The 20,491-nt window shown below is 42.1% G+C and overlaps 1 protein-coding gene across 1 annotated transcript in view; it reads right to left on the reverse strand.

The window, feature by feature from the left end:
- tshr (thyroid stimulating hormone receptor) overlaps positions 1–20,491 on the reverse strand; it is a 133,353-nt gene that overhangs the window by 72,742 nt on the left and 40,120 nt on the right. The window contains exon 2 of the mRNA XM_079831674.1: positions 2,490–2,561. Within this exon, the coding sequence (XP_079687800.1) occupies positions 2,490–2,561 (72 nt within the window). The remainder of the gene's footprint in view (positions 1–2,489; positions 2,562–20,491) is intronic.

Raw genomic sequence — 20,491 nt, forward strand, 5'->3', positions numbered from 1 at the left:
AGGAGACCTAACAAAGCTTACACCTGTTACTTGAAGAGCGGAAGCATCAAAATAGGTAACTCTCAAAATGAGAGGAGGCCTACCATGCTCTTTTAAAACCTATAAAATCGCGCACTCAACAAGACCCGAGCTGGACCATCAGAAGTGTTCTATTATAAGGAACAATGTCATCATCGTCCCAGCCCCCAGTGAGGAAAGGGGGAAAGGGGAAAGGAGGGAGGAAAAGGAGAGGTTATGTCATAACCCTCAGAGGGAAGGAGGAGATGTTATCTGCCTCTGCTGGTTCCAGGATGCTGGTCACGTCTGTACTGGATCACTTCCCTCAGATTATGCTTCTTCTTTCTTTCCTCGTGCTTCCTGCGTGACCTGCTCCTCAGCGGAGGAGGGGCATGAGTGGCAACACAGGCCCTCTGGCCCAGTCTTTGGTCCTCGAACACGGACTCGGACCCGGCACAGTATGTATGTTGTAAAAGCGGCCGAGCATGCCTTCGCCTCCCTGTACTTGCCGACTGCCGCCTCAATGGAAGTGCCAAACAATTCAGAAGGTGAAATCGGCGCATCGAGAAGAAAAGCCTTCTCTTTCTCCCCAACGCTAGCCAGGTTCACCCACAGGTGCCTCTCCATGGCCACCATTGCCACCACCGATCTATCAATTGTGTCCATGGTTTGTTTAGTCGCTCGGAGAGCCAGGTCTGTGGAGCGGCACAGCTCAGCTACCGCCTCAGAAGAAGACCCTGACCTTGGTTCAAGACCCTGACCCTGGAGTCTTCCTCCAGCAGCTCTCTCTTGTCAGCCGCTGAAGCGCGTGAGAGATTTACACCTCTCTTGAACTCCTTAGTGAGCTCCCCAGTTGCCCACGATCTCATCTCCTCTCTGCCTCAGCGTGAGCAGGACCGAGCTGCGGGGTACAGATGTTTGTCCTTCTTCCCTCGAGAAGAGGGACAAACAAGAGTGGAGCTTCCTCAAAGGGAAACGCTCACAATGCACGCAAACAGCACCGTCGAGGACTGAGCGTGCGTGCTCCTCGCCAAAACAAACAACGCACAAGTCGTGTGTGTCATCAGGTGTCAAAAACCTTGGACACGGATCCACACAAACAAAGCAATCCCTGAAGACGAAACGGATGACATGTTCTCCAGGCACACATATTCTCTTTTATACCTCATGGTCGCACTAGCAGTGACATCATGGCTATCGCCGGCCAATACAATTGTCACGGTTAAACATGTGCTTCAGACACCAGTCATGCTGAGGAATTCCCCAGTAGCATCTTAGGAAGCAGTGCGAGTTCCAATCTTAATGATGAAATCAGCCCTTGTTTTCAGTCTTGGCTATTGCAATTTCAACATATATATTCATGTAGGGAACAACGAGAGTAAATGTAGCATTACATTTCTTCAAAAATAAACATTCAAGGGTGTCAACACACTTAGCACATGCACAGTAGAGAACAGAAGTAAAAGAAGTGTGATCATATAACTTTCTGAGAAATTGTCAACAATTTTACATGTGGGCAATTATAACACCCTGACTTTCCTGAATTAAGTTAAATATTAGGATCAAGTATTTCTCAATGTAAATATATATTTTTTAAAAGTTGTTTGAATTATGAAGGAAAAGAAAAAAAAGAAAAAGAAAAATACAATTGCTGCATAATTCCCCATGCATAATTTTTAATCCAGCACTTTACCAAAATTATTCCTACTTATTCCTATTCTTCAACATTCAACTCAACACAACCCTTATATACAGGAGTAGTTGCTGATGACTGTTTAGACAATAAAGGCAAAAGTAATGAGCAAAATTCAAGTGCCAATGAATAACTTTTCAGTCTACATTGCCACCAAATACCCATAATTTTTTGTAGCATTTCATCTTGATGCTTGCTCTCAGCGGCCACTTAAACACTGCAGTGTTTTCAGAATGAGAATCCTTTAAATGATTGTTCTGTGTACGTACGGAATAGGAGTCAGTCTTTAAAGGGTTAGTTCACCCAAAAATGAAAATTAGCCCTTGATTTTCTCACCCTCAAGTCATCCTATTCTTATTTTAGACGAATACAATTGGAGTTATATTACAAAAGTCCTGGCTAATCCAAACATTATAATGGCAGTGAATATTTGTCTCATTTATGAAGTCTATAAAAGTGCATCTATCCATCATATAACTGCTCCAGTGTCTAATTTTCATTTTTGGGTGAACTAACCCTTTAACTCATAATTCCCATCTGGAAGACTCCTAATTGTTTTCTATAATCCACACCTTGGGTCACCCCACACATACTGTACTACTGCGCACAAAGCCACGATTGTAACATCACTATAGAAATATATAACAAATAATGATAGATAATGGAAATGTTTAGGTACCACCGGGTTTGATTAATTCTACACTAAGATCTATTCACTTACAGATAACAAGATTTTAGTGCAATCATTTTTAATAAATACTCTAATATCAAATGGCATCATCTCTAAAAAAGTACTTACATTCTTGAGATATTGACCATATTTTCAAAGGCATCTTGGGGAACTGTTGTCAGGCTTGTCTCGTAGAGACTTCTAGAAATGAAAAGAAAATAACAAATACATATAGATTTGTCTGATAATTAAAACTTTATTTACATTTACATACAATTTTTGCACATGCAATTACAAAGAACATCATTAAAAATAAATATATTAATGCTCATTGCGTATTCTTACTATTTTCCCACATTTTAGAATTATACACTGCAACAAATATTGATTTAGGGTCCAAGTCTCCACTCTGACTCAAGTGAGAATAAAGACCCCTATTCATTTTTAGCACACATTTAAGCTAAGCTTTTAAAAACATGGTGTACACTACAGTCTCTTGGTTCACAGCATCCCAGACACCAATATATATTTGAACGATTAAAAAAGGTGAATCACTGTCTGGCCAACAGAGTTTTTAGTATGGAGATAAAGGTTGGAATATTTTGGTAGTATTACAGCACACCGTGAGTGTATAATTAGCACCATATGCTGTTTTCTTTTGGCATCTCGCTTGGACCTGGAAACGATGAAATGTGACATCAGACTTAACATTTTAAATTCATCAACACCATGAAATAACACAATTGGAGGTATATAAAACACATTAGTGTCCAAGAAAATATAAAATTAAAAATTAAATCCATATTAAACCTATTATTTACTGAAAATCTTTTATTCAACCATAGCTCTCATATCTCAATTGAATTTGTTGCATAAAGATACATTGAACCATGTCAGTGATGTTGAACACCATTGGTTATTGTGTGTGTCCTAACCAATCACATCACAGTATTTTTGAGTATAAAGTGCAAGTAAGATATGAGCTACACTGGAGAAGAGGAAGATCATCTGAAAATTTAACATACATTTTGTTCTGTTTCTGACACAAAGCTATGGTTTCAGAAGTGCACGAGTCATATGTGTTCATTTTAATGCCACTGGACCTTGACAGAATCCATCTAGATACAGTATACTTTGATTGCATGTAAAAGAGCACAATGAAGATTCTCCAAAAAATGTTCACAAACAGTGATTTATGAGATATATGAACAATATGAGAGCATGATAATCCTTTATATTTTTGGTGAGCTATTCCTTTAGTCACATAGAGATTTACATAACATAAAGTTACGGTATGCGGTACTGCAGTCCAAATTCAAAATATTCATATAGATTTTTTGATGGATGTTGAGGCCTTTTAGGTAGGGAAATATCTGCGATCTCGGACCCAGTTTGTTTGCTGGCTTCCATGGCAGCAAAACGCTGTGTTTTCTGCCAACTGGCAACCTGTGGTGTCGAATACTATTGGGTAGCCTAAACTGGCCACGTGCGGTATCGCAAAGACCAAAACAAAAACATTCCGACACACGGAACACACATTTCAAAGTAGAATAACTGGCTGTAGCATTGAATAAAATGTGGTACATCTCAGAGATCTCAGAAAATTCCTATCTTACAAGCAGTAATTACGAGCTCTATGAGGACGTGAAAGGTTTTTACAAGTTACAAATCTTGTAATTAGGCAATCCCAACGTGGCGTGAATGCACCTCTTTAGTCTTTGGGAATATATTTTGTCAAGTGCAGGTATAACTAAACTCGTATGTAAATTGTGTCTGCAAGACCTACATTCTGGAGGGGGGAGGGGGAGACTGAGCCTGGAAAGAGCTTCACAGCGGTCTTGAGGCAATTAAATTGTGATTCTTATTACTGCCCGTTTTCTCCTTGAGTGAATGGAGGTCTTTGAAGTGGTTAATCTGAACAAAACCTTGCGGATTTAATCGTGGCCAAATCAAGCAAATATCTCACCTGTTTTTGCTATAGACAGGAAAATGCTGCCTCTTTAGCTTGTTTATGCAGACTACAGCTACAACTCTAAATGGCATAGAAAACATAATGAATCATGTTGTCAAGTTATTGTTGTTTATAAAAGTATATAAAGAAACTGCTGTATGGTATGATGTTCCCTTGTCAAAAAAGGGCACTCATGGGTGTTTAAACAATGGGCTAATTCACAGCCCAAAGCTGGAACAGGTAGATAAAGGAAAAATGAGAAAAGACCACCCTGAAAAAATAAGCAAACTCTATGACAGTGAACAGACCGTTACTTTACACCGCACTCCTGCTCGGCTCACCTCAACCTCAATCCAAATGATTGCACCACATTACAGTAGACAGGCGTGTGCCAATCCTAGACTTTAAGAAATGCACTGCCACAATTTGCCTTTCAAGGAGAAAAACCTTAAAAGCAAACTTAGAAAATGAGTTGGTTTGGAGGGAAGTAAACCAACACAATTGATGAAGCTGTTATTAGAAGCATGGCTTTTTAAAAATTCCAGAACTGATTTTCATGACTGTCGGATTTATTTGTGGCTCCTGCATGTGCATTCTTAAGTAATACTGTATTAAAGGTCCCATGGCATGGCATTTTTCTATTATTTTATAATGTTTCCTGAGGTGTACTTATATTGTTAGTATGATTTTTACATCATAAAATGTCATAATTTAGAAATAAAAGGCATTTTTTCTATACTGATGTTTGCCCTCTGGCTGAATGCCCTGTTTCAAGAGGCGTGTCTGCTGTGAGACTTCAGTAAAAACGCCCACTGTTGTGATTGGCTGACATCTTTGCATTTGAATGAGTATCAGATCTTGTAGCGGAGGGGGCGTGGTTTAACGAGGTCTACGAGGCACGAGCAGAGCCTGCTGCCAGAGAGACGGATGGACCTGAGTTCACTTCTCATCAGTTCAGCACGTCTCAGTTCAGTGAACTGTTTTAGTTACTAGCATATACTTCAGGTTATTCGTTTATTTCTAGTCGGAGGGGCTGTCACTCATGTCAGAAAGTTAGTAACTCTAGTAAATTATGGATCAGCGCTGACTGGAGACGTGAACCGTTTAGAACGATTCAGTCCGATTTGGTGAACTGGTTCGGTTCACTAAAAAGAACCGGTTCAAAAGAATGATTCGTTCGGACATCACAGACCAGAGACGGAGAGATTGCTAACAAAGTTATTTATAGTAACTATTGATTTGTGAGAGCGCTGTCTGTCAGCGCGAGTTTATTTTGTTTGTATCTGAGAGTTCTAAATAAACACGAGTCCCAGTCACGCCGAGCCCATCTTCCTCCTTATTCTACCAACTTTGTAACACATGCAATGTACCATTACAGCTGTCAAGATGAACGAGTTACGAGTAAGTATTGATTATAGCATTATTTTTTAGATATTTTCCTATCATATGAAAAGCGTCAGTGACGCGCATTGAGTACACAGCGCAAACAAAGACACAACAGCAGTAATCAAATGTAATCCATTTTATTGTGGGCTAGGCTGGCTAGCCCGGATACGCTCACGCTTACCCCCCTTCTGCTTAATCTTGCGCCGCGTATGGAAACTCAGAAACTCATGACTGTATGCACATTGTAGAACAGATAGACGCGATGAGGACGTACAAAAACACTGACTCACAAGATAGTAAACACCGTTCTGTCGGGAGAGAGAGAAGCCGCAGCGTGTGCACGAATAATAAAGTTCTGTGTGAACTTGAATAATTAGCTACACATCAGAAATCACTAATCACAGATCAGAAGGAACTGAAAAAAGACTTCTGTTTTCATTTATACATCCAAACACTGAGAAACTGGCAGCATTCACTCGTTCACAAGCCATGATCTCTCGAGGACAAATATGGCACTTAAATGGGCGTGCCAAATTCTCTGGGCGGAAGAAAGGGAGGTAACCGTTCCTGTTATGACTTCATAACAGGAGACTTCAAGATTGGCTAGTCTGGCCTGTCATTTTCTCAAAGGCAGAGAAAGACAGCCAGAACTCGGTTTACACCCATCAAAATTTCTAGCCACTTGGGAACAATATTCAGGCTAGGGGAACTCATATTAATGTTGAAAAACCTCATAAAATGACAATTTCATGCCATGGGACCTTTAATGTATCCTGTAACCTGGAACATCAAACAATGTGTCCTGTTGAGACCCACAACACTATTGAATCTACAGCATGAAACAAACATTCTGACTCCCAAAAGAATGACTCCTTGAAACCTTCAAACAATGAATGAAATACATACATCAACCAATGCAGTCAGATTCTCGAACGAATGACTATTATGAGCTGGTTCTTCAAAGGAATCAAAAATAAAGGGGCTTGACAATGAAATTGAAACACCTGATTTTAGACCACAATTATTAGTATGGTGGAGGGCCTTTTGCATCCAAAAAAGCATAAATTTGTCTTGACAGATTGTCTTGAATGACAGATACAAGTCCTGCACAGTGGCCAGAGGAAATTTGAGCCATTTCTCTTCCAGAATATTGGCCAAGTCACTGTCATGTGATGCTGGTGGAGGAAAACGTTTTCTGACTTGATATGGTGACTGTGCAGGCCATGGGAGATGTTCAAATTCACTTTCATGTTCATTAAACCATTCTGTTACAAATCTTGCTGTGTGTATTGCTGTGTGTATGCACGTCCTTCAGGGTACAATGTTTGAACCATTAGGCAGTCCTTCCAGAAAAATGCGGCTTTTTTTTGTGATTGTTGCGGGCAAAAATCCTTGATTATGCGGCACGTTTTCTTAAAAAATGCGATGAAAAATGCGGGATATTTATGCAATTTTATGCGATAAAATTGCGGGAACTTGCAAAAACTGCGGTTTGATGAGAAAGAGAAAAAAAGCACTACATCACAGAAAGTGCTGGAATATTTAAGTTCTCATCTTGTTTTATTGAAGACCTTAATAATGGCTCAAATTTACAAAACATTTAGTCAATCAAGTTCTGTAGCTTTACAAAAGGAATATGCTACAACTTCTGAAAAAATTTATAAATAACTTCCTGTTTTACAGATGTCGCTATACAAAACAGACATTTGAGTGCTTCCAATGCACAAAGTGCAATCTCTTAAAGGGTTAGTTCACCTAAAAATGAAAATTCTGTCATTAATGACTTCCCTTTATGTTGTTGGACACAAATGAAGATATTTTAGTTGAATTCCGATGGCTCAGAAAGGCCTCCATTGGCACAATGTACACTCTCAAGACCCATAAAAGGTAGCCTACTAAAGACGTCGTTACAAAGTCCATCTCACTACAGTGGTTCTACAATAACTTTATGAAGCGACGATAATAGTATTGTGTGCAAAAAAATAAAAATAACGACTTATATAGTGATGACTGATTTCAAAACACAGCATCATGATGCTATGAATCATCGAGTCGATTCATGATTCGGATCGCGTGTCAAACTGCTGAAATACGTGACTTTGGCGATCCAACCCGCTGAATCGACTCATTGATTCATAACGCTTCAAACCGCTGAATCAACTCATTGATTCATAACGCTTCAAACCGCTGAATCGACTCATTGATTCATAACGCTTCAAAGCTTCATGATGCTGTGTTTTGAAATCAGTCAGCACACAGGGAAACTGCTTTGCTCTTTTGCTGTTATTTTTGTTGGCCAATGGGAGTTTGTGCTTCATCATGGTTTCACCGGTATCTATGGTTTCTCCACGGGGTTTGAAGCTTTTCGATAACGTTCGCGTCGGGTAATCACGTCACTTCAAAACGTTCCCATGGCAATAGGCGGAAATGGCGGCTCTTGTGTGAAGTAAACGAAAATGTTTCAACTTTCTGCTAATATATATGACTTTTTTTGCAACGAAAATGCGGGGATTATGAAATCATGATAGCCCCGCATATTTTGCACGCGGAAATAGGCAATTTATGCGGCGAAAGTGCGGCGTATTTGAAAAAATGCGGCCCCCGCATGAATATGCGGACTTTGGCTGATTATGCGTTAAATCACGCGATCGCATAATCGCGTTTTTCTGGAGGGACTGATTAGGTGCACATGGTCCTCCAGAAGGGTTCGATAGTCCTTGGCAGTTTCGTCAATAATGAAATTACTTTAATTTCAGCAAAAGCAGCTCCACAGAAGAAAATAGTTAGATTATCCAACTAAATCCCATCTCATTAAGTTCTATTATCATCCAATAGTGTCAGTACAGTGATATCAATAATATTTTCTGAATATTACCCCCAACTGAGCAAACCAAAGGCGACAGTTACAAGGAACAAAAAAACTCCATCAGGAGATACTGGTCCCATCTGGTTTACTTTGAGCTGCCATGTATTCAAAGTTTTATTTATCTGTCCACCTCCTGTCAAGCGAACACTTTGAGGAGGAAGGACCGTTGCACTCCGAATTGGGGCGGCAGCCTCAATTGGCGCACTGATTTGGCGGTAATTACATGTGATGGTGCCTGACGAGGCGAGAATGGGGGAAAAATAGATTGTGTAATCGAGACTGGACACACAAGCCATGGAGGAATGTTCCTGGATGGCTAAACAAACCTGCGGAGTGTGTGGATTAGAGCATGGCATGAGGCACTAGTTAAAAGAACAGAAGAGTTCACCAATGTCAAGTCAAGTCACCTTTATTTCTATAGCGCTTTTCACAACACGGATTGCTTCAAAGCAGCTTTACAGTGATGATAGGAAATTTATTTAGTTTTAGATGAAAAGCTAATGTAAGTTTTTGATTGACTGATTTCTGTTGTAAAAAAAAAATATTGCACAAAATGAAAACAATAATGTAAATATTATTATTATAAGTGAGAATCAAATTTTTTTTAAGTGCATTTAAGAAAAAATAACAAGCATGATTTCAACTCTTAAATGTCTTTGTGAGTGTTTTGGTCATAATTTAGACTTTTAAATCTAATTTCAGCGTTTTATCTCATAATTAGGACTTTTAATCATAATTTAGATTTTTAAGTCAAAATTTTGACTTTAAAGGGTAACTTCAGTGATTTAGCATTAAGCTTTGTATTTAATCTGGGTCATTTATGTTGTAGAATTGTGAAACTATTTTTGAATTTGGTGCCTTCTGGACTGAGAAAAGACAGAAAATTTATTTTTGTCTCATGTGGATGAAAGACAACAACTCCCAGAATGCACTTGCTTCGCTGCCCTACGAGGCCACTCCGTTCACCGTAGTTTTGATCTTCATAGTAATACAATAATTTCGTTAAGTTAGAGAATAAACACTACAATTAAAAGGTCATGAACGCATGAACTAACTGTTCAGCATTTTGCATTGAGAGCATGTGCCGTGATTTAGATATATTTTTAAGATGGTAGAATGCAATTTTACAGATGCTAGAAACGTGGCTTTCAAACGAGAGATTGGTATCAAAGAGCACACCCAGGTTCCTCACTGACGACGAGGACTTGACAGAGCAGCCATGCTTCCTAATGATATCTCCCAGTGGTAGCATGTACAGGTTGAAAAGCAACGGTCCTAGCACTGAGCCCTGCGGTACTCCATACTGAACTTGTGATCGGTGTGACATCTCTTCAATTACTGTTACAAACTGATAACGGTCACATAGGTACGATTTAAACCATGCCAATGCAAATCCACTAATTTAAAGAGTAAATCATTTGTAACTCTGATGAGAGCAGTCTCAGTACTATGATACGGTCTAAATCCTGACTGGAAATCCTCACAGATACCATTTCTTTCTAAAAAAGGAACATAATTGTGAAGACACTGCCTTTTCAAGTATTTTTGACAGAAAGGGTAGATTTGAGATTGGCCTGTAATTGACTAATTCTGTAGGATCAAGTTGTGTTTTTTTAATAAGTGGTTTAATAATAGCTGTAACGTTGTTTGTTCGTGTGGGAAGAAGAAGGCGGGAACCGGCAAACATTCAACAACTTTTAATCAAAATAAATGAACATAAAATGAAAGTAAAAGCGGCAGCCCCTCACGGAAGACTGCCACGCACACACATAACAAAACGTTAACAAAACACAACTTAAAATCCAGGCCTGGTCCTCTCTCGTCCTTCACTCGTATAGCTTGTCCTTATATGCCTCCGTGCTCCCTCATGAGAGGACTCGAGACCGGTGTGCCTCGCAGATGACGCTCATTCTCAATCACGCACACCGATCTCGCTCGCTCCTCCCATGTCTCTCGCTCTCCCATGTCCACCTCGCCACAATAGCCAACTTAAAAGTTTTCGGTACATATCTTAATCAAGATGAATTAATGATATTAAGAAGAGGATATATGACCTCTGGTAGCATCTCTTTTAATAGCCTAGTCAGTACAGGGTCGAACATACATGTTGATTTTGATGATTTAACGAGTTTAGCCAATTCTTCTTATCCTATAGCAGTGAATAAGTGTAATTTTTCCTCAGTGACACTACAATGCTCTGTCTGATGTGATACTGTAGTAGACGGCTGCATGGTTAAAATTTTCTTCCTAATATTATCAATCTTACATGTAAAGAAGTTTATAAAGTCATTACTGCTGTGCTGATAACAAACCTCAGAAGTTAAAGCTTTATTTTTGGTTAATTTAGCTACTGTATTGAATAAATACCTAGGGTTGTGTTTGTTTTCTTCCAAAAGAGTCGAGAAATAAGCAGATCTAGCAGTTTTTACGGCTTTTCTGTATGCGATTATGCGCTCTTTCAACAAATTACGAAAGACCTCTAGTTTTGTTTTCTTCCAGCTGCGCTCCATTTTTCTGGCTGCTGTTTTAAAGGCCCGAGTGTGCTCGTTGTACCACGACGTTGGACTATTTTCTTTAATCTTCTTTAAGCGCAGGGGAGCAACTGTGTCTAAAGTACTGGAAAAGAGAGAGTCAATAGTTTCTGTTGCAACATCGAGTTCTTCTTAACTATCTGGGATGTTGAGGACATGATACTGATGAGGAAGATTATTTAAAAAGCAATCTTTAGTGGCGGCAGTGATTGTCCTGCCATTTTTGAAATGAGGGGGCTGCTTTGCAACCTTATCTAAATTAAGTATACATGATACTAGGTAATGATCTGAGATGTCATCGCTCTGCTGCAGAATTTTAACGGTATCAACATTTATTCCATGAGACAATATTAGGTCTAAAGTATGATTATGGCGATGAGTGGGTCCTAACACGTGTTGCCTAACTCCAATAGAGTTTAGAATGTCTTTAAATGCTAATCGCAATGCGTCTTTTTCGTTGTCTACATGGATATTAAAATCACCAACAATTAGTAATTTATCTACGGCAATATCTAAGTCTGTATTGTGCCCTGGTGGCCTGTATACAGTAGCTAACACAAATGTTAAACAGGTTTTATCATGTACACTACATAACGTTACATAAAGCACCAAAACTTCGAAGGAATTATATTTGAAACTAGACTTCTGAGTAATACTGAAGATATTATTATAAATTACAGCAACCCCTCCCCCTTTACCTTTCAGACGCGGCTCGTGTTTATAACAATAATCTTGGGGGGTGGACTCATTTAAAGCAATGTAGTCGTCAGGTTTTAGCCAGGTTTCTGTCAAACACTAGTCTGACAAGCCAGACCCACATCAAGATGTTGGGTCTGGAAACTCACCATTGACAGGGCTCAATCCGAGGGGCGGGATAAACGGTTGTCTTTCAAATTCCCTCTGCACGCAATTGGATAGCGCCATGAGTGCCACAACCAACCAGAGCAAACAAGAAGGTGAAGCCAAGCTAACGTTAGTTGATAGACTTTCGCCGTATCCGGTAGGCAAAACTTCGAACATATCTTCTTTTCTTAAGAATAACTTCAGTGCCGTTCTTTGTTCTTTTCTCAAAGAAAAGCTTAACTCCAAGTCTTCCAGAGTCGTGGCCAAAGCGAATTCAAAAGACCGCTGTTCGCCAGCTTCTTTGATTACAAGTACAACCCCAAATCAGAAAAAGTTGGGACAGTATGAAAAAAAAAAAAAAAAAAAAGAAGTGATTTCTAAATTTACTTTGACTTGTATTTCATTGCAGACAATATGAACAAAACATATTTCATGTTTTGTCTGGTCAACTTCATGTCATTTGTAAATATGCATCCTTTCCTGTCATTCAGACCTGCAACACATTTAAAAAAAAGTTGGGACAGTAAAGCATTTACCACTTTGTAATGTTGCCATTCCTTTTCACAACACTTAAAAGACATTTAGGGACTGAAGACACCAAGTGATGAAGTGTTTCAGATGTAATTTTGTCCCATTCTTCCTGCAAACAAGTCTTAAGGTGGGCAACAGTACGGGGTCTTCGTTGTCGCATTTTGCGCTTCAAAATGCGCCACACATTCTCTATTGGAGACAGCTCGGGACTGCAGGCAGGCCAGTCAAGTACCCGTACCCTCTTCCTCCGCAGCCAGGACTTTGTAATGTGTGCAGAATGTGGTTTTGCATTGTCTCATTGAAATATGCATGGACGTCCCTGGAAAAGATGTCTTCTTGAAGGCAGCATATTATGCTCCAAAATCTCTATGTACTTATCAACATTAATGGTGCCTTCACAGAAGGGCAAGTTACCTTTGCCAAGGGCACTGACACAACCCCATACCATGACAGACCCTGGCTTTTGGACTTGTTGCTGGTAACAGTCTGGATGATTCTTTTCTTCTTTGGTCCGGAGCACACGGCGTCCATTCCTCCCAAAAAATACCTGAAATACTGATTCATCTGACCACAGTACACGTTTCCACTGTGTGATGGTCCATCCCAGATGCCTCCGAGCCCAGAGAAGTCGACGGCGCTTCTGGACACTATTAACATAGGGCTTCCTTTTGGCACAGTACAGTTTTAACTGGCATTTGTGGATGTAACTACGTATTGTGGTACTTGACAAAGGTTTGCCAAAGTAGTCCTGAGCCCATGTGGTGATATCGCTTATAGATGAATGACGATTCTTGATGCAGTGCCGCCTGAGGGATCGGAGATCACGGTTGTTCAGCTTAGGCTTGCGCCCTTGTCCTTTATGCACTGAAATTCCTCCAGATTCCTTGAATCTTTTAATTATGTTATGCACTGTTGAATGTGAAATATCCAAATCTCTTCCTATCTTTCTTTGAGGAACATTGTTTTTAAACATTTCAATCATTTTCTCACGTATTTGTTGGCAAACTGGCGATCCTCGGCCCATCTTTGCTCCTAAAGGATTAGACCTTTCTTGGATGCTGCTTTTGTACCAAATCATAATTACAATCACCTGTTGACATCACCTGTTTCAAATCACATCATTATTTAACCATTTTACCTCATTACTAGCCCTAAATTGCTCCTGTCCCAACTTTTTTTTAAATGTGTTGCAGGTCTGAATGACAGGAAAGGATGCATATTTACAAATGACATGAAGTTGACCAGACAAAACATTAAATATTTTGTGTTCATATTGTCTGCAATGAAATACAAGTCAAAGTAAATTTAGAAATAACTTTTTTTTTTTATTTGCGTTTTCCATACTGTCCCAACTTTTTCTGATTTGGGGTTGTAGCACGCAGAACCTCTGCAACTCTGCCGTGACGTGCCGTCATTATGTTAAGCCCGTCCATCGACTCTACACACGCTGTGATTGGCCTGACCAGAGTTTGGTTTTTCCAGCTCTCAAGTCTACCGAGAGTTGCTAGACTACATTTGCGGCAAAATAAATATTCTGCCGCTAGTGTGCGTCTAGATTTCTAGGCTTGTCAAACACAGCACATCTAGATTACTATCTGTAATGATATCATTAACAATAAGTGCTTTGGGGAAAGGGATCGAATATTCAGCAACCCAAGCTTTATCAATTGTTCATCTGTATTATATCTGTTGTTTATTTGTTGGACATCAATAAAATTTTTACTGTTGAATGGTTTTGATGTTTTTTTGTATTTACTAATTTGGGGAACAGACACAGTCTCTATATGATAATATCTAGGTGAAGGAGTCTCTATGTGCTGGGATTTATCTGACTCCGGTGACGTGTGACAGCTAGCAGACGGTCGGTTAAGCAAGTTTGTCTGCTTCCTGACCTGGGCCCTAGTGAGTCAAGGTTTAGCTCTAAGACTATGTGCCAACTTACTAGAGAGAAGAGCGGAACCAACCCAGGAGGGATGGATACTATCCTACTTCAACAGGTTAGGTCTGCCCCAAAAGCTTTTCCAATTGTCTATTAACCCTATGTTATTTTGCGGACACCACTTAGACAACCAGCCATTGAGTGATTATAGTCTGCTAACTATCTCATCACTCCTTTTAAAGGGGAGCGGACCAGAACAAAAAACTGCATTTGACATCGTACTAGCGAGTTCACACACCCCTTTAATGTTCATTTTGGTGATCTCCGACAGGCGAAGTCGAACATCATTAGTGCCGACGTGAATAATAATCTTAGAGAATTTACGATTAGCTTTAGCCAGCACTTTTAAATTAGCTTTGATGTCAGGTGCTCTGGCTCCCGGTAAACATGTGACTATGGTGGCTGGTGTCTCTATTTTCACGTTCCGTGTAATAGAATAACAAAGTTGTTTGCTGGACACTATTTACTAATCCAACTCACCACGGTTGTTTAATGAACTCAGAAAACTGGAGACCCGGGTGCAGAGATGACAAGCTAACAGGCTAGCGAAATGCTAACCTGTGATGGTGATTTAGATTAAAAGCTATCGATGTCAAATTTAATGTGATAGGCAATATTTAAACAATATATATTGATGAGTAAGTTATATTTAGCAGTAGAACAAAAAAAATATATCAAAATAGAGATTCAAAAGTAAGACTGTACAGAGCTACAAACACTAGCAGGAGGCAGACAGGAGCAATCGATCAGGAGCAATCGATCAGGCAGGAGCAATCCCTATTATTTGAGCTTTAAACAAGTACATTCTCGCCTGAAAAACTATTAAAACTACATTTCATGACACAATAACAGTAGTATTTTTAAATTACTCAGGTTTTCAGTCTTTACACTTTTTACAGAAATCAAGATAAAAATGGCTAACTTACAGCTGTCTCTGCATATCAAGTTGGATAGGAAATTGTAAAAAAAAAAAAATGCATTTACTGTTTTTAGGCAGAACGTTGCTAAAAAAAACCCTTACAATGACTTTAAAACATGCATTACAATATATTAAAATAATGAACATTGGTCAGTGAGATATGCATGCCAAGTCACACCTACCCATACATACAGGTATAAATAGGACCAGCATTACTCTCTTTATTTAGATTTTTGCTTTACAAAGATTGCCTCACCCCGCCCCGCCCCTTGCCTTTCTTCCCCGGAAGTGCTTTGGCAGTATGGAGGTACATTAGTGCCAAAATCTGTTCAAAGTTCTTCTTCACTCACTACCCTCGACGTGGTCAGGGGGTACAAGGAGATTGCCCATGTGGAGTGTGCAATTGCTATGCATTTATGCCCATGAAGTGTTACCACCTGAAGGAATCATCTGTGGCTCCCATCCAGTGCCTGTGAGACAATGGTAGCTCTGGCCTCGAAGTAGAGGTCTTCACAGGTCCAAAAATTCGTACCTGAACCCGAAGAGACCCGTAATGTGCTAAACGCAACCGACCTGGACCTGTCTATTATTTAAAAGCTGGAACCGAACCCGGCGGGAAGACACAGACCCGGCTGGACCCGATTGTCACATATTCCACAATAAACTGATATTAACAAGTCAATAAACAAGTTGCGAAAAATATAACTTTTTGTCTTACCTGCGTCGTCTCCCTTCCTTGTAATGTTACTTGATTGTGATGCATTAATCCTTGCCAAAAAGTTAAATCCATGTTATTCCTCTCGTTATTTCAAGCATGCTTAATTCACTCATCATTTCAGCTTTAAAAGTCCACTTTATGTCACGGTGATGGATGACAAATGCGTCTTTAACTTTAACTCGCATAATAACTTTGACTGTTTGCCTTTTTGAACTATAATAACGATTGCTCGTTCGGTGGCTGCTGACGTGAGCATTATTTATTTGCTATAATCTCAGTGAGCGAGAGAGAGAGAGCGAGCGAGCAAGAGATCGCTCGTGTTTTTTCTTTCTTTTTTTAAACCTTATTTCCCGGCTCACACTTTTCTTATCCTAATTTTACAAGTTTCAAGTTACAAAAAACACACAAGCAGTGCTGACTGACTCTGATCACGGGCAGGTTCTCAGAGTTCGGATCGACTCGGGTATTATACACAAATGTTAAACAGACCCGGGACCCGAAGTAATAGATTGGGACCCGACCCGGATCCGGCTGACAATTTAAAATATAGACTCGAACCCGTACGGGTCCCGGGTCCACAGGTCTCGGGGGCTCCGTGAAGACCTCTACCTCGAAGTGCTGCTGGACAGACCATCTCTGCCTTGGATGCAATGGCTGTCCTGCAGGCCAAAGCACTCAATGCACGAGGGTAGTTCTGAGCGGGGGTGGATGCTGGATCTGTGTATGGTGACTGAATGATTTGATTTTATATGATTTTTTAAATAAAAAATTTAATCTTGGGAGCACACTCTCAGTTTAAAGGTCCCATGGCATGGCATTTTTCTATTATTTTATAATGTTTACTGAGGTGAACTTATATTGTTAGTATGACTTTTTCCATCATAAAATGACATAATTTAGAAAAATAAAAGGCATTTTTTCTATACTGATGTTTGGCCTGTGGCTGAATGCCCTGTTTCAAGGGGCGTGTCTGCTGCGAGACTTCAGTAAAAACGCCCACTGTTGTGATTGGCTGACATCTTTGCAATTGAAATGAGTATCAGATCTTGTAGCGGAGGGTGCGTGGTTTAACGAGGTTTACGAGCAGGCACAAGCTGCTGCCAGAGAGACGGATGGACCAGAGTTCACTTCTCATCAGTTCTCAGCACATCTCAGTTCAGTGACCTGTTGTAGTTACTAGCATATACTTCAGGTTATTAGTGAATTTCACACACGAATGAAGCTAGTAAACTCAAAATGTTCAAGCGTCCACCTTCGCGCGAATAGCGCGATTTATTTGTGTCAATCGCGTCCGGTGTAAACGCCACATTAAATTTACCCATACCACCACACCTGTCCATAATTTTACCCGTATTCCACCTCAATATCAGCAAAAGTGTTTTGCAATACAATATGAACACAGTAAGTACATTGTACTAATTTTTTTATGTAAGTACATAGTAGTTAAGGCCACCTAATATAAAGTGGGGCCATTGCAGTTTTAATGGGTTTCAATGGGGACATTTTTGTCCAAAAGGTGCTGAGAGGAACTATTTTGTGTACCTAGTGCAAAACAGATTTATTAAATGGAAATGGGCGTGAAATAGTCAAATTCCACAAAAATACACACCTGTGTACACACAAAAGTGGCAGACATGTTACTTGTTCAGATGACATTTTCCGGTGAAAATTCTTATTTAGGATATACTCCAAGACGTAGAATCTGTGATTCTGAAGTACAATATCCACACGATTTATGAATGACAGCCACACAAATTCTTCAAAACATTAGATTCATCCGCGCTGAGGAGCCGCCGATGCACAACTCACGTACAGATGATAATAAGATAAAAATAACTGCAATTCCAGGTTTCAAACAGAGGTGGCGACACAGAGGCAAAACTTATGGACTGCAGCTTCAATTGTGATTGTAAAGTGAGCGCTCTTTCGTGCTTTCGAGGCTATATACACCGATCAATCATAACATTTTGACTTGGGGTGTGCCTGTTTCAGATGTGGATTATGACGGTTATGATGTGAGTCAAATGCGTCGGGGGGGGGGGGGGGGGGGGTGATGTTCGTCTGTTTTAGGACAACTTAGTTTGAATAAACGAGCAGGCACTGATTGTGCCCCAGTGCCCCAGATTAACTCCTCCTTGAACTGCCACCTTAACGTGGTGGAGGGGTTTGAGTACCCGAATGAACCTAGGAGCTATGTTGTCCGGGGCTATATGCCCCTGGTAGGGTCTCCCAAGGCAAACAGGTCCTAGGGGACGGGTCAGACTAAGAGCAGTTCAAAAACCCCTTATGACGACAAGGAAAACGAGGACCGTGTCGTCGCCCGGTACGGCGCAGCCGGGGCCCCACCCTGGAGCCAGGCCTGGGGTTGGGGCTCGTATGCGAGCGCCTGGTGGCCGGGCCTTCCCCCACGGGGTCCGGCCGGGCTCAGTACCGAAGGAGCGACGTGGGGACACCTTCCCGTGGGCCCACCACTCACAGGAGGGACCGTAAGGGGCCGGTGCGGAGAAGATCGGGCAGCAGTCGAAGGCAGGAGCCTAGACAACCCGATCCCTGGACACGGAAACTGGCTCTTGGGACATGGAATGTCACCTCACTGGCAGGGAAGGAGCCTGAGATTGTGCGTGAGGTTGAGCGGTTCCGACTAGAGATAGTCGGAATCACCTCTACGCACGGCTTGGGCTCTGGAACCACACTCCTCGAGAGAGGATGGACTCTTCACCACTCTGGAGTTGCCCATGGTGAGAGGCGGCGGGCTGGTGTGGGTTTGCATATAGCCCCCCAGCTCTGCCGCCATGTGTTGGAGTTTACCCCGGTGAACGAGAGGGTCGTTTCCCTGCGGCTTCGGCTCAGGGATAGGTCTCTCACTGTTGTTTGTGCCTACAGGCCGAACGGCAGTGCAGAGTACCCGGCCTTTTTGGTGTCCCTGGGAGGGGTGCTGGAAAGTGCTCCGACTGGGGACTCCGTCGTTCTACTGGGGGACTTCAACGCCCACGTGGGCAATGACAGTGACACCTGGAGGGGCGTGATTGGGAGGAACGGCCCCCCTGATCTGAACCCGAGTGGTGTTCAGTTATTGGACTTCTGTGCTAGTCACGGTTTGTCCATAACAAACACCATGTTCAGGCATAAGAGTGTCCATCAGTGCACATGGCACCAGGACACTCTAGGTCGTAGGTCAATGATCGACTTTGTGGTCGTTTCATCTGACCTGCGGCCGTATGTCTTGGACACTCGGGTGAAGAGAGGGGCGGAGCTGTCAACTGATCACCACCTGGTGGTGAGTTGGATCCGATGGCGGGGGAGGAAGCTGGACAGACCCGGTAGACCCAAGCGTACTGTAAGGGTCTGCTGGGAACGTTTGGCCGAGCCCCCTGTCAGAGAGATCTTCAACTCCCACCTCCGGCAGAACTTCGACCGGATCCCGAGGGAGGCTGGAGATATTGAGTCCGAATGGACCATGTTCTCCACCTCCATTGTCAAAGCTGCCGCTCGGAGCTGTGGCCGTAAGGTCTCCGGTGCATGTCGAGGCGGCAATCCCCGAACTCGGTGGTGGACACCGGAAGTAAGGGATGCCGTCAAGCTGAAGAAGGAGTCCTATCGAGCCTGGTTGGCTTGTGGGACTCCTGAGGCAGCTGACATGTACCGGCAGGCTAAGCAGACTGCAGCCCGGGTGGTTGTGGAGGCAAAAACTCGGGCCTGGGAGGAGTTCGGTGAGGCCATGGAAATCGGCTGGCCTCGAAGAGATTCTGGCAAACCGTCCAGCGCCTCAGGAGGGGGAAGCAGTGCCCTACCAACGCTGTTTACAGTGGCGATGGGCGGCTGTTGACCTCAACTGGGGATATCGTCGGACGGTGGAAGGAATACTTTGAGGATCTCCTCAATCCCGCCTTCCATTGAGGAAGCAGAGGCTGGGGGCTCAGAGGAGGACTCGTCCATCACCCGGGCTGAAGTCACCGAGGTGGTCAAGAAACTCCTCGGTGGCAAGGCACCGGGGGTGGATGAGATCCGCCCTGAGTACCTCAAGTCTCTGGATGTTGTGGGGCTGTCTTGGCTGACACGCCTCTGCAACATCGCGTGGCGGTCGGGGACAGTGCCTCTGGGATGGCAGACCGGGGTGGTGGTCCCTCTTTTTAAGAAGCAGGGAAAATCTTTCCCCCGGGAAAGTCTATGCCAGGGTACTGGAGAGGAGAATACGGCCGATAGTAGAACCTCGGATTCAGGAGGAACAGTCTGGTTTTCGTCCGGGCCGTGGTACACTGGACCAGCTCTATACCCTCTACAGGGTGCTGGAGGGTTCATGGGAGTTTGCCCAACCAGTCCACATGTGTTTTGTGGATTTGGAGAAGGCATTCGACTGTGTCCCTCGCGGCATCCTGTGGAGGGTGCTCGGGGAGTATGGGGTCCGGGGTACTTTGCTAAGGGCTGTCCGGTCCCTGTACGACCAAAG

The sequence above is a fragment of the Gobio gobio genome (genome assembly GCF_949357685.1).
Source record: "Gobio gobio genome assembly, chromosome: 12".
NCBI classification, from domain to species: Eukaryota; Metazoa; Chordata; class Actinopteri; order Cypriniformes; family Gobionidae; genus Gobio; species Gobio gobio.